The sequence below is a fragment of the Salmo trutta genome, chromosome 23 (assembly GCF_901001165.1).
Source record: "Salmo trutta chromosome 23, fSalTru1.1, whole genome shotgun sequence".
Taxonomy (NCBI): Eukaryota; Metazoa; Chordata; class Actinopteri; order Salmoniformes; family Salmonidae; genus Salmo; species Salmo trutta.
Genome location: NC_042979.1, coordinates 45,769,106 through 45,784,337, shown reverse-complemented (window position 1 = coordinate 45,784,337; position 15,232 = coordinate 45,769,106). Strand labels below are relative to the sequence as shown.

General features: G+C 45.3%; 1 protein-coding gene across 5 annotated transcripts in view; it reads right to left on the bottom strand.

Moving 5' to 3' along the window:
- Positions 1 to 15,232, bottom strand: part of wdr7 (WD repeat domain 7) — a 149,790-nt gene that overhangs the window by 69,890 nt on the left and 64,668 nt on the right. For all 5 annotated transcript variants that reach the window (XM_029710513.1, XM_029710511.1, XM_029710512.1 and 2 more), the window contains one exon: positions 4,368 to 4,563. In XM_029710513.1, the coding sequence (XP_029566373.1) occupies positions 4,368 to 4,563 (196 nt within the window). The remainder of the gene's footprint in view (positions 1 to 4,367; positions 4,564 to 15,232) is intronic.

Sequence of the window (15,232 nt, the reverse complement as noted above, 5' to 3'; positions counted from 1 at the left end):
CCAAATCTCTACGATTTGGTCTAGCCTTACATATGCCTACACTTAATGCTGGAATCACAAGACGCTGGCCTCGTTATTGTTCCAAGAATTTTAAGCAAATAGCTGGAGGCGGGCCTTTTTATAGAATGGTCTGCCTATCCATGTGAAAGAATCAGACTTTACTGAACGTTTACGTCTTCTCTCAGTAGATTGAGTGCAGTCTGGCCCAGTGGTGCAGAGGTGAACGGCAAGGCACTGGATTGACGAAACACAGTCTCTGCGGCTCAGTTCACTCCACTGGGATTCTCTGCCTCAGAATTAACTTTCGGATATCAGAGCGGCGATAACTTACCTGCATTACGACCAGGAATTCAACTTTCTCGAATTGGATCTTTTATTTATACCCCCCAGGGAAATTGAACTTATTCCATAGGCTGCTCCAAAACGCCACCAGCGGAGAAGTAGTATTCGGTGTGGACTTCTAGTCTGACTCAGGAGGCGTGCAAACCATCCACCACTTCAGAGTATATTACTCGCTAATGTTCAGTCTCTGGACAATAAGGTAGACGAGTTCAGGGCGAGGATCCGCTTCCGGAGAGACATTAGGGACTTTAACATATGAGTCCGTGACAGAGTGTCCCCCTCCGAATATACTGTCCCTGTCCATTCAGCCAGCTGGGTTCTCAGTACATCACACAGACAGGAATAAAGAACTCTCCTGGAAGAAGAAAGACGGTGGTGTATGTTTCATGATTAACAACTCATGGTGTGATTGTGATAACATACAGAAAGTCCTTTTGTTCACCCGACATAGAATACCTCACAATCAAATCCGATCGTATTACCTCCCAAGAGAACTGTCTTGCTATAGTCACAGCTGTGTATATTCTCCCACAAGCCAATACCACAACGGCCCTCAAGGAAGTTCATTGGACTTCATGCAAACTGGAAACCACATATCCTGAGGGCGCATTTATTGTAGCTGGGGATTTTAACAAAGCAAATTTTTGAAAAATGCTACCGAAATTCTAACACATTGACTGTAGTACTCGCACTGGGAAAACACTCGTCCACTTCTATCCTACAAGGCCCTCCCCCACACTTCCTTCGGGCAAATCAGATCACGACTCCATTTTGCTCCTCCCTCCCTATAGGCAGAAACTCAAACAAGAAGTAGCCCTGCTAAGGTCTATTCAATGCTGGTCTGACCAATCGGAATCCATGCTACAAGATTGTTTTGATCACGTGGACTGGGATATGTTAATAACGTTGACGCATACACAGACATGATGACCCAAACCATAAACCGTGGATAGATGGCAACATACGCGCTAAACTGAAAGCACAAACCACCACATTTGACCATAGCAAGGTGACTGGGAATAAGGCTGAATACAAACAGTGTAGTTATTCCCTCTGTAAGGCAATCAAACAGGCAAAACGTCAGTACAGAGACAAACTGGAGTTGCTGATCAGACACGAGACGTATGTGGCAGGGTCTACAGACTATCACGGATTACAAAGGGAAAACCAGCCACGTCACGGACACCGACGTCTTGCTCCCACACAAGCTACAGTGAGGGGAAAAAAGTATATGATCCCCTGCTGATTTTGTACGTTTGCCAACTGACAAAGAAATGATCAGTCTATAATTTTAATGGTAGGTTTATTTGAACAGTGAGAGACAGAATAACAAACAAATCCTGAAAAATGCATGTGAAAAATGTTATAAAATGATTTGCATTTTAATGAGGGAAATAAGTATTTGACCCCTCTGCAAAACATGACTTGGTACTTGGTGGCAAAACCCTTGTTGGCAATCACAGAGGTCAGACGTTTCTTGTAGTTGGCCACCAGGTTTGCACACATCTCAGGAGGGATTTTGTCCCACTCCTCTTTGCAGATCTTCTCCAAGTCATTAAGGTTTCGAGGCTGACGTTTGGCAACTCGAACCTTCAGATCCCTCCACAGATTTTCTATGGGATTAAGGTCTGGAGACTGGCTAGGCCACTCCAGGACCTTAATGTGCTTCTTCTTGAGCCACTCCTTTGTTGCCTTGGCCGTGTGTTTTGGGTCATTGTCATGCTGGAATACCCATCCGCGACCCATATTCAATGCCCTGGCTGAGGGAAGGAGGTTCTCACCCAAGATTTGACGGTACATGGCCCCGTCCATCGTCCCTTTGATGAGGTTAAGTTGTCCTGTCCCCTTAGCAGAAAAACACCCCCAAAGCATAATGTTTCCACCTCCATGTTTGACAGTGGGGATGGTGTTCTTAGGGTCATATGCAGCATTCCTCCTCCTCCAAACACGGCGAGTTGATGTCAAAGAGCTTCATTTTGGTCTCATCTGACCACAACACTTTCACCCAGTTGTCCTCTGAGTGATTTAGATGTTCATTGGCAAACTTCAGACGGGCATATATATGTGCTTTCTTGAGCAGGGGGACCTCGCGGGCGCTGCAGGATTTCAGTCTTTCACAGCGTAGCGTGTTACCAACTGTTTTCTTGGTGACTATGGTCCCAGCTGCCTTGAGATCATTGACAAGATCCTCCCATGTAGTTCTGGGCTGATTCCTCACCGTTCTCATGATCATTGCAACTCCACGAGGTGAGATCTTGCATGGAGCCCCAGGCTGAGGGATATTGACAGTTATTTTGTGTTTCTTCCATTTGCGAATAATCACACCAAATGTTGTCACCTTCTCACCAAGCTGCTTGGCGATGGTCTTGTAGCCCATTCCAGCCTTGTGTAGGTCTACAAACTTGTCCCTGACATCCTTGGAGAGCTCTTTGGTCTTGGCCATGGTGGAGAGTTTGGAATCTGATTGATTGATTGCTTCTGTGGACAGGTGTCTTTTTTACAGGTAACAAGCTGCGGTTAGGAGCACTCCCTTTAAGAGTGTGCTCCTAATCTCAGCTCGTTACCTGTATAAAAGACACCTGGGAGCCAGAAATATTTCTGATTGAGAGGGGGTCAAATACTTATTTCCCTCATTAAAATGCAAATCAATTTATAACATTTCTGACATGCATTTTTGTTGTTATTCTGTCTCTCACTGTTCAAATAAACCTACCATTAAAATTATAGACTGATCCTTTCTTTGTCAGTGGGCAAACGTACAAAATCAGCAGGGGATCAAATACTTTTTTCCCCCCACTGTATTGTAAACTTTCATTCATATGCTAGGTTGTAGCAACCTCGTGATGGTACAGTAACAGTACAGGGACACTGAGTATCATGTAGTAGCCTAAATCTATCAATGCCACACTGAGATGGGTGAATGGAATATGAATGACTGTCATCCAATATGCTGTAATAGAAATAAGGCTCATACATTTTTTATTTATTTTTTAAATGATCGTCCTCCTCCATCTTAAACTGCACCGACCGCCACTGTGGTCTGTTGATATCCTTCTGGTGGTGTGGGGACTGTGCTTTGGGCAATGTTGGTGGGGTTATATCCTGCCTGGTTGGCCCTGTCCGGGGATATCGCTGGACTGGGCCACAGCGTCCCCCTGACCTGCTACCTTATCCCCGACCTGCTACCTTATCCCCGACCTGCTACCTTATCCCCGACCTGCTACCTTATCCCCGACCTGCTACCTTATCCCCGACCTGCTACCTTATCCCCGACCTGCTACCTTATCCCCGGACCTGCTACCTTATCCCCGGACCTGCTACCTTATCCCCGACCTGCTACCTTATCCCCAACCTGCTGATTCAACTCTCTCTCTCCCACACCTGCTGTCTCAACCTCTGAAAACTCAGCTATGAAAAGCCAACTGACATTTACTCCTGATGTGCTGACCTGTTTCACCCTCGACAACCACTGATGATTATTATTATTATTATTTCACCCTGCTGGTCATCTATGAACATCTTGAAGAACAATCTGGCCTTAATGGCCATGTACTCTTATAAATGCAGACAAAACAAACAAAGTCCCCAGCAAACAAAAAATGCACAGTTGAAGAAAAACCATTAGCAAAGTGTAATAAAGCTTGATTTCATGCCTTCAGCACCGTTCCATTAGCAGACTACAGAGAAGGTTGTTGGATTACAAACAGATATTTCATTACAGAAGTTCATTAATGACAAAAATAAGAAAATAGACGACCAACAAAACTCCCATTATCTCATTAATCACAATGAATAAACCCTCTGCAATGTAACACATCATTCTATTTTAATAGTGTGTGTGTGTGTGTGTGTGTGTGTGTGGCAACGGTATGAGTCTCTCTCCGTCTCACCTGTGTGTGTGCGCGAGTCTCTCTGTGTGTGTACCTGTATGCGTATCGCTCTGTCGCAAAGGTGTGTGTGTGTGTGTGTGTGTGTGTGTGTGTGTGCAAGTCTCTCTTTTGTGTGTGTGTGTGTGTGTGTCTCACCTGTGTCCATCTGCCACACATACACTGAGCCATCAGAGCAGCCCACCACCAGATAGTCATCACAGGGGCGCCACTTGATGACCTGGATGGGGAAGAGGTGTCGGGACGCCAGCATGATGCACTTCCTCTCCCGCAGGCTGAGCAGACCCACGGAGTGGTCACTGGCCACAGAGCACACACAGTGCTGAACACGATTCTGTCGGGGTCCAGAGAGGAGAGAGAGAGCTAATTATCAAAATCCAGAAAAGAGCTGTTCAATTCTTCAACCACCTAAAAGGAAGTGATTCTCAAACCTTCCATAACAAAGCCATCACCTACAGAGAGATGAACCTGGAGAAGAGTCTCTTAAGCAAGCTGGTCCTGGGGCTCTGTTCACAAACACAAACAGACCCCACAGAGCCCCAGGACAGCAACACAATTAGACCCAACCAAATCATGAGAAAACAAAAAGATAATTACTTGACACATTGGAAAGAATTAACAAAAAACAGAGAAACTAGAATGCTATTGGTCCCTAAACAGAAACTACACAGTGGCAGAATACCTGACCACTGTGACTGACCCAAACTTAAGGAAAGCTTTGACTATGCACAGACTCAGTGAGCATAGCCTTGCTATTGAGAGAGGCCGCCGTAGGCAGACCTGGCTCTAAAGAGAAGACAGGCTATGTGCAACACTGCCAACTAAATGAGGTGGAACTGAGCTGCACTTCCTAACCTCCAGCCAAATGTATGACCATATTAGAGACACGTATTTCCCTCAGATTACACAGATCCACAAAGAATTTGAAAACAAACCCAATTTTGATAAACTCCCATATCTACTGGGTGAAATACCACAGGGTGACATCACAGCAGCAAGATGTGTGACCTGTTGCCACAAGAAAAGGGCAACCAGTGGAGCACAAAGACCATTGTAAAAACAATGGATATTTATGTTGATTTTTTTTCCCTTTTGTACTTTAATTATTTGCTCATCGCTACAACACTAAATATTGACATAATATGACATTTGAAATGTCTTTATTCTTTTGGAACTTCTGTGAGTGTAATGATTACTGTTCATTTTATTGTTGATTTAACTTCTGTTTATTATCTACTTCACTTGCTTTGGCAATGTTAACATATGTTTCCCATGTCAATAAAGCCCTTCGAATTGAATTGAGAGAGCGAGAGAGTTACAGGCTTCCATAGAGGATCAGTAGAAGGATAACAGAGTGGTCACACAGCTGAACACAAGGCTGTAGGCCCAGACCAGAGAGGTGTTCTACAGTAATCAGGCCCAGACCAGAGAGAGGTTCTACAGTAATCAGGCCCAGACCAGAGAGAGGTTCTACAGTAATCAGGCCCAGACCAGAGAGAGGTTCTACAGTAATCAGGCCCAGACCAGAGAGGTGTTCTACAGTAATCAGGCCCAGACCAGAGAGGTTTTCTACAGTAATCAGGCCCAGACCAGAGAGGTGTTCTACAGTAATCAGGCCCAGACCAGAGAGGTGTTCTACAGTAATCAGGCCCAGACCAGAGAGGTGTTCTACAGTAATCAGGCCCAGACCAGAGAGGTGTTCTACAGTAATCATGCCCAGACCAGAGAGGTGTTCTACAGTAATCAGGCCCAGACCAGAGAGGTGTTTCTACAGTAATCAGGCCCAGACAGAGAGAGGTTCTACAGTATCAGGCCCAGACCAGAGAGAGGTTCTACAGTAATCAGGCCCAGACCAGAGAGGTGTTCTACAGTAATCAGGCCCAGACCAGAGAGGTGTTCTACAGTAATCAGGCCCAGACCAGAGAGGTGTTTCTACAGTAATCAGGCCCAGACCAGAGAGGTGTTCTACAGTAATCAGGCCCAGAACCAGAGAGGTGTTCTACAGTAATCAGGCCCAGACCAGAGAGGTGTTCTACAGTAATCAGGCCCAGACCAGAGAGGTGTTCTACAGTATCAGGCCCAGACCAGAGAGGGTTCTACAGTAATCAGGCCCAGACCAAGAGAGGTGTTCTACAGTAATCAGGGCCCAGACCAGAGAGGTGTTCTACAGTAATCTAGGCCCAGACCAGAGAGGTGTTCTACAGTAATCAGGCCCAGACCAGAGAGGTGTTCTACAAGTAATCAGGCCCAGACCAGAGAGGTGTTCTACAGTAATCAGGCCCAGACCAGAGAGAGTGTTCTACAGTAATCAGGCCCCAGACCAGAGAGGTGTTCTACAGTAATCAGGCCCAGACCAAGAGGTGTTCTACAGTAATCAGGCCCAGACCAGAGAGGTGTTTCTACAGTAATCAGGCCCAGACCAGAGAGGTGTTTCTACAGTAATCAGGCCCAGACCAGAGAGGTGTTCTACAGTAATCAGGCCCAGACCAGAGAGGTGTTCTACAGTAATCAGGCCCAGACCAGAAGCCAGAGAGGTGTTCTACAGTAATCAGGCCCAGACCAGAGAGGTGTTCTACAGTAATCAGGCCCAGACCAGAGAGGTGTTCTACAGTAATCGGCCCAGACCAGAGAGGTGTTCTACAGTAATCAGGCCCCCAGACCAGAGAGGTGTTCTACAGTAATCAGGCCCAGACCAGAGAGGTGTTCTACAGTAATCAGGCCCAGACCAGAGAGGTGTTTACAGTAATGCAGCCCAGACCAGAGAGGTGTTCTACAGTAATCAGGCCCAGACCAGAGAGGTGTTCTACAGTAATCAGGCCCAGACCAGAGAGGTGTTCTACAGTAATCAGGCCCAGACCAGAGAGGTGTTCTACAGTAATCAGGCCCAGACCAGAGAGGTGTTCTACAGTAATCAGGCCCAGACCAGAGAGGTGTTCTACAGTAATCAGGCCCAGACCAGAGAGGTGTTCTACAGTAATCAGGCCCAGACCAGAGAGGTGTTCTACAGTAATCAGGCCCAGACCAGAGAGGTGTTCTACAGTAATCAGGCCCAGACCAGAGAGGTGTTCTACAGTAATCAGGCCCAGACCAGAGAGGTGTTCTACAGTAATCAGGCCCAGACCAGAGAGGTGTTCTACAGTAATCAGGCCCAGACCAGAGAGGTGTTCTACAGTAATCAGGCCCAGACCAGAGAGGTGTTCTACAGTAATCAGGCCCAGACCAGAGAGGTGTTCTACAGTAATCAGGCCCAGACCAGAGAGGTGTTCTACAGTAATCAGGCCCAGACCAGAGAGGTGTTCTACAGTAATCAGGCCCAGACCAGAGAGGTGTTCTACAGTAATCAGGCCCAGACCAGAGAGGTGTTCTACAGTAATCAGGCCCAGACCAGAGAGGTGTTCTACAGTAATCAGGCCCAGACCAGAGAGGTGTTCTACAGTAATCAGGCCCAGACCAGAGAGGTGTTCTACAGTAATCAGGCCCAGACCAGAGAGGTGTTCTACAGTAATCAGGCCCAGACCAGAGAGGGTGTTCTACAGTAATCAGGCCCAGACCAGAGAGGTGTTCTACAGTAATCAGGCCCAGACCAGAGAGGTGTTCTACAGTAATCAGGCCCAGACCAGAGAGGTGTTCTACAGTAATCAGGCCCAGACCAGAGAGGTGTTCTACAGTAATCAGGCCCCAGACCAGAGAGGTGTTCTACAGTAATCAGGCCCAGACCAGAGAGGTGTTCTACAGTAATCAGGCCCAGACCAGAGAGGTGTTCTACAGTAATCAGGCCCAGACCAGAGAGGTGTCTACAGTAATCAGGCCCAGACCAGAGAGGTGTTCTACAGTAATCAGGCCCAGACCAGAGAGGTGTTCTACAGTAATCAGGCCCAGACCAGAGAGGTGTTCTACAGTAATCAGGCCCAGACCAGAGAGGTGTTCTACAGTAATCAGGCCCAGACAGAGAGGTGTTCTACAGTAATCAGGCCCAGACCAGAGAGGTGTTCTACAGTAATCAGGCCCAGACCAGAGAGGTGTTCTACAGTAATCAGGCCCAGACCAGAGAGGTGTTCTACAGTAATCAGGCCCAGACCAGAGAGGTGTTCTACAGTAATCAGGCCCAGACCGAGAGGTGTTCTACAGTAATCAGGCCCAGACCAGAGAGGTGTTCTACAGTAATCAGGCCCAGACCAGAGAGAGGTTCTACAGTAATCAGGCCCAGACCAGAGAGGTGTTCTACAGTAATCAGGCCCAGACCAGAGAGGTGTTCTACAGTAATCAGGCCCAGACCAGAGAGGTGTTCTACAGTAATCAGGCCCAGACCAGAGAGGTGTTCTACAGTAATCAGGCCCAGACCAGAGAGGTGTTCTACCAGTAATCAGGGCCCCGACCAGAGAGGTGTTTCTACAGTAATCAGGCCCAGACCAGAGAGGTGTTCTACAGTAATCAGGCCCAGACCAGAGAAGGTGTTCTACAGTAAATCAGGCCCAGACCAGAGAGAGGTTCTACAGTAATCAGGCCCAGACCAGAGAGGTGTTCTACAGTATCAGGCCAGACCAGAGAGGTGTTCTACAGTAATCAGGCCCAGACCAGAGAGGTGTTCTACAGTAATCAGGCCCAGACCAGAGAGGTGTCTACAGTAATCAGGCCCAGACCAGAGAGGTGTTCTACAAGTAATCAGGCCAGACCAGAGAGGTGTTCTACAGTAATCAGGCCCAGACCAGAGAGGTGTTCTACAGTAATCAGGCCCAGACCAGAGAGAGGTTCTACAGTAATCAGGCCCAGACCAGAGAGAGGTTCTACAGTAATCAGGCCCAGACCAGAGAGGTGTTCTACAGTAATCAGGCCCAGACCAGAGAGGTGTTCTACAGTAATCAGGCCCAGACCAGAGAGGTGTTCTACAGTAATCAGGCCCAGACCAGAGAGGTGTTCTACAGTAATCAGGCCCAGACCAGAGTCAGGTTGTTTTATCAAGGGAATACAACATTTGTATAATGTCATATCTGTCTCTTTGTGGAAGCAAGAGATGGATAAACACTAATATAATTAAGCAACAAAATACTGAACATAAAAAGGTATTGTTGCAGACGATGGACAAAAACAGCATACGTCATGACATTTAGAACGGCTGAATGAATGAATAGGTGAAACAGTACGGTCTGACCCTTCAATGGTGTCAATGACAATAGAACGGAACACAAACTCCATTTCCATGGTTACAACAATGAAATGTCCTGCTCCATTTTGATTAGGAATGATCTAAGAGCAAGGCGCATTTCAACTGGACAAAAGGACCTTTAAATGGCTGACATTTCAGGGTAGTGGAGTTGTTGCCGGGGAGAAAAAAAACCTTGTCAAGTTTATTTTTTCAAGTCATCAGGCAATAGTTAACTGATGAAAGTGAAATAAACAATAACAATGAACAGTAAACATTACACTCACAGAAGTTGGACCTGACTCCACACAGACACACAGACACACAGACTGCCCCACAGAGACACACCGCCCGCCCTACAGCACATCATGAAATACTGCCTCACACAGTGAAAAGCACTGCACTATACAACCTGGCTGGAGGTTATTACAGTACAGGGACACACAGGGACACAGAAACACACTGGGACACAGAAACACACTGGGACACAGAAACACACTGGGACACAGAAACACACTGGGACACAGAAACACACAGGGACACAGAAACACACAGGGACACAGAAACACACTGGGACACAGAAACACACAGGGACACAGAAACACACTGGGACACAGAAACACACAGAAACACACATGGACACAGAAACACATAGAAACACACATGGACACAGAAACACACATGGACACAGAAACACACATGGACACAGAAACACACTGGGACACACTGGGACACACTGGGACACAAACACACAGAAACACACTGGGACACAGAAACACACAGAAACACACTGGGACACAGAAACACACAGAAACACACTGGGACACAGAAACACACAGAAACAAACAGAAACACACAGGGACACAGAAACACACAGAAACACACTGGGACACAGAAACACACAGAGACACACTGGGACACACTGGGACAAACAGAAACACACTGGGACAAACAGAAACACACTGGGACAAACAGAAACACACTGGGACAAACAGAAACACACTGGGACACAGAAACACACTGGGACACAGAAACACACTGGGACACAGAAACACACTGGGACACAGAAACACACTGGGACACAAACACACTGGGACACAGAAACACACTGGGACACAGAAACACACAGGGACACAGAAACACACAGGGACACAGAAACACACAGGGACACAGAAACACACTGGGACACACTGGGACACAGAAACACACAGGGACACAGAAACACACTGGGACACACTGGGACACAGAAACACACAGGGACACAGAAACACACAGGGACACAGAAACACACAGGGACACACAGGGACACAGAAACACACGGACACACTGGGACACACTGGGACACACAGGGACACAGAAACACACTGGGACACAGAAACACACAGAAACACAGAAACCCACAGACACAGAAACACACAGGGACACAGAAACACACAGGGACACAGAAACACACAGGGACACAGAAACACACAGGGACACAGAAACACACAGGGACACACAGGGACACAGAAACACACTGGGACACACTGGGACACACTGGGACACACAGGGACACACAGGGACACAGAAACACACTGGGACACAGAAACACACAGAAACCCACAGACACAGAAACACACAGGGACACAGAAACACACAGGGACACAGAAACACACAGGGACACAGAAACACACAGGGACACAGAAACACACTGGGACACACAGAAACACACAGAAACACACAGAAACACACAGAAACACACAGAAACACACTGGGACACAGAAACCCACTGGGACACACAGAAACACACAGAAACACACAGAAACACACTGGGACACAGAAACACAAGGACACAGAAACACACTGGGACAGAAACACACAGGGACACAGAAACACACAGGGACACAGAAACACACAGAAACACACTGGGACACAGAAACACACAAACCCACGGACACAGAAACACACTGGGACACAGAAACACACAGGGACACAGAAACACACAGAAACACACTGGGACACAGAAACACACAGAAACACAGAAACCCACGGACACAGAAACACACAGAAACACACAGAAACACACTGGGACATAGAAACACACAGAAACACACAGGGACACAGAAACACAGAAACACACAGAAACACACTGGGACACAGAAACACACTGGGACACAGAAACACACTGGGACACAGAAACACACTGGGACACAGAAACACACTGGGACACAGAAACACACTGGGACACAGAAACACACTGGGACACAGAAACACACTGGGACACAGAAACACACTCCGGTACAACAGGTGCATGGTACAATGACAGTAAATATTCAAAACAAAACAATAGAACGGAACACAAAGTTATTTAGAATCTTGACTGGCTGCATCACCGCTTGGGTATGGCAGCTGCTTGGCATTTGACCACAATCAAAATGGCTACCCGGACAACCTGCAATTATCCATTTGTCGCATTAACTCTGTTGCACAGACTCTTCACACACACTGCTGCTGTCACTTTACCCCTAACGAACAGTATATATATATCTACCCCTACCTACAGTATATATCTACCCCTACCTACATATACATATCTGCCCCTACCTACATCTACCCCTACCCATACCTACATCTACCCATACCTACAGTATATATCTACCCCTACCTACAGTATATATCTACCCCTACCTACAGTATATATCTACCCCTACCTACATATACATATCTACCCCTACCTACAGTATATATCTACCCCTACCTACAGTATATATCTACCCCTACCTACAGTATATATCTACCCCTACCTACAGTATATATCTACCCCTACCTACAGTATATATCTAACCCTACCTACAGTATATATCTACCCCTACCTACAGTATATATCTACCCCTACCTACATATACATATCTACACACCCCTACCTACAGTATATATCTACCCATACCTACAGTATATATCTACCCCTACCTACATATACATATCTGCCCCTACCTACATATACATATCTACCCCTACCTACATATACATATCTACCCCTACCTACAGTATATATATCTACCCCTACCTACATATACATATCTACACACCCCTACCTACAGTATATATCTACCCCTACCTACATATACATATCTGCCCCTACCTACATATACATATCTACCCCTACCTACATATACATATCTACCCCTACCTACATATATATATCTACCCCTACCTACATATATATATCTACCCCTACCTACATATACATATCTACCCCTACCTTTCAGTATACATATCTACCCCTACCTACAGTACATATCTACCCCTACCTACAGTACATATCTACCCCTACCTACAGTACATATCTACCCCTACCTACATATACATATCTACACACCCCTACCTACAGTACATATCTACACACCCCTACCTACATATACATATCTACACACCCCTACCTACATATACATATCTACACACCCCTACCTATAGTATACATATCTACACACCCCTACCTACAGTATACATATCTACCCCTACCTACAGTATATATCTACCCCTACCTACATATATATATCTACCCCTACCTACAGTATACATACCTACCCCTACCTACAGTGCATATCTACCCCTACCTACAGTATACATATCTACCCCTACCTACAGTATACATATCTACCCCTACCTACATATACATATCTACCCCTACCTACATATACATATCTACCCCTACCTACATATACATATCTACCCCTAACTACATATACATATCTACCCCTACCTACATATACATATCTACCCCTACCTACATATACATATCTACCCCTACCTACATATACATATCTACCCCTACCTACAGTACATATCTACCCCTACCTACAGTACATATCTACCCCTACCTACATATACATATCTACACACCCCTACCTACAGTATATATCTACCCATACCTACAGTATATATCTACCCCTACCTACAGTATATATATCTACCCCTACCTGCATATACATATCTACCCCTACCTGCATATACATATCTACCCCTACCTACATATATATCTACCCCTAACTACAGTACATATCTACCCCTACCTACATATACATATCTACCCCTACCTACATATACATATCTACCCTACCTACATATACATGTCTACCCCTACCTACATATACATGTCTACCCCTACCTACATATACATATCTACCCCTACCTACATATACATATCTACCCCTACCTACATATACATATCTACCCCTACCTACATATACATATCTACCCCTACCTACAGTATATATATCTACCCCTACCTACATATACATATCTACACACCCCTACCTACAGTATATATCTACCCCTACCTACATATACATATCTGCCCCTACCTACATATACATATCTACCCCTACCTACATATACATATCTACCCCTACCTACATATATATATCTACCCCTACCTACATATATATATCTACCCCTACCTACATATACATATCTACCCCTACCTTTCAGTATACATATCTACCCCTACCTACAGTACATATCTACCCCTACCTACAGTACATATCTACCCCTACCTACAGTACATATCTACCCCTACCTACATATACATATCTACACACCCCTACCTACATATACATATCTACACACCCCTACCTACATATACATATCTACACACCCCTACCTACATATACATATCTACACACCCCTACCTATAGTATACATATCTACACACCCCTACCTACAGTATACATATCTACCCCTACCTACAGTATATATCTACCCCTACCTACATATATATATCTACCCCTACCTACAGTATACATACCTACCCCTACCTACAGTGCATATCTACCCCTACCTACAGTATACATATCTACCCCTACCTACAGTATACATATCTACCCCTACCTACATATACATATCTACCCCTACCTACATATACATATCTACCCCTACCTACATATACATATCTACCCCTAACTACATATACATATCTACCCCTACCTACATATACATATCTACCCCTACCTACATATACATATCTACCCCTACCTACAGTACATATCTACCCCTACCTACAGTACATATCTACCCCTACCTACAGTATACATATCTACCCCTACCTACAGTATATATCTACCCATACCTACAGTATATATCTACCCCTACCTGCAGTATATATATCTACCCCTACCTGCATATACATATCTACCCCTACCTACAGTATATATCTACCCCTAACTACAGTACATATCTACCCCTACCTACATATACATATCTACCCCTACCTACATATACATATCTACCCTACCTACATATACATGTCTACCCCTACCTACATATACATGTCTACCCCTACCTACATATACATATCTACCCCTACCTACATATACATATCTACCCCTACCTACATATACATATCTACCCCTACCTACATATACATATCTACCCCTACCTACAGTAAATATCTACCCCTACCTACAGTACATATCTACCCCTACCTACAGTACATATCTACCCCTACCTACATATACATATCTACACACCCCTACCTACATATACATATCTACCCCTACCTACAGTATACATCTACCCCTACCTACAGTATACATATCTACCCCTACCTACATATATATATCTACCCCTACCTACATATATATATCTACCCCTACCTAGTATACATACCTACCCCTACCTACAGTATACATACCTACCCCTACCTACAGTATACATATCTACCCCTACCTACAGTATACATATCTACCCCTACCTACATATACATATCTACCCCTACCTACATATACATATCTACCCCTACCTACATATACATATCTACCCCTACCTACATATACATATCTACCCCTACCTACAGTACATATCTACCCCTACCTACATATACATA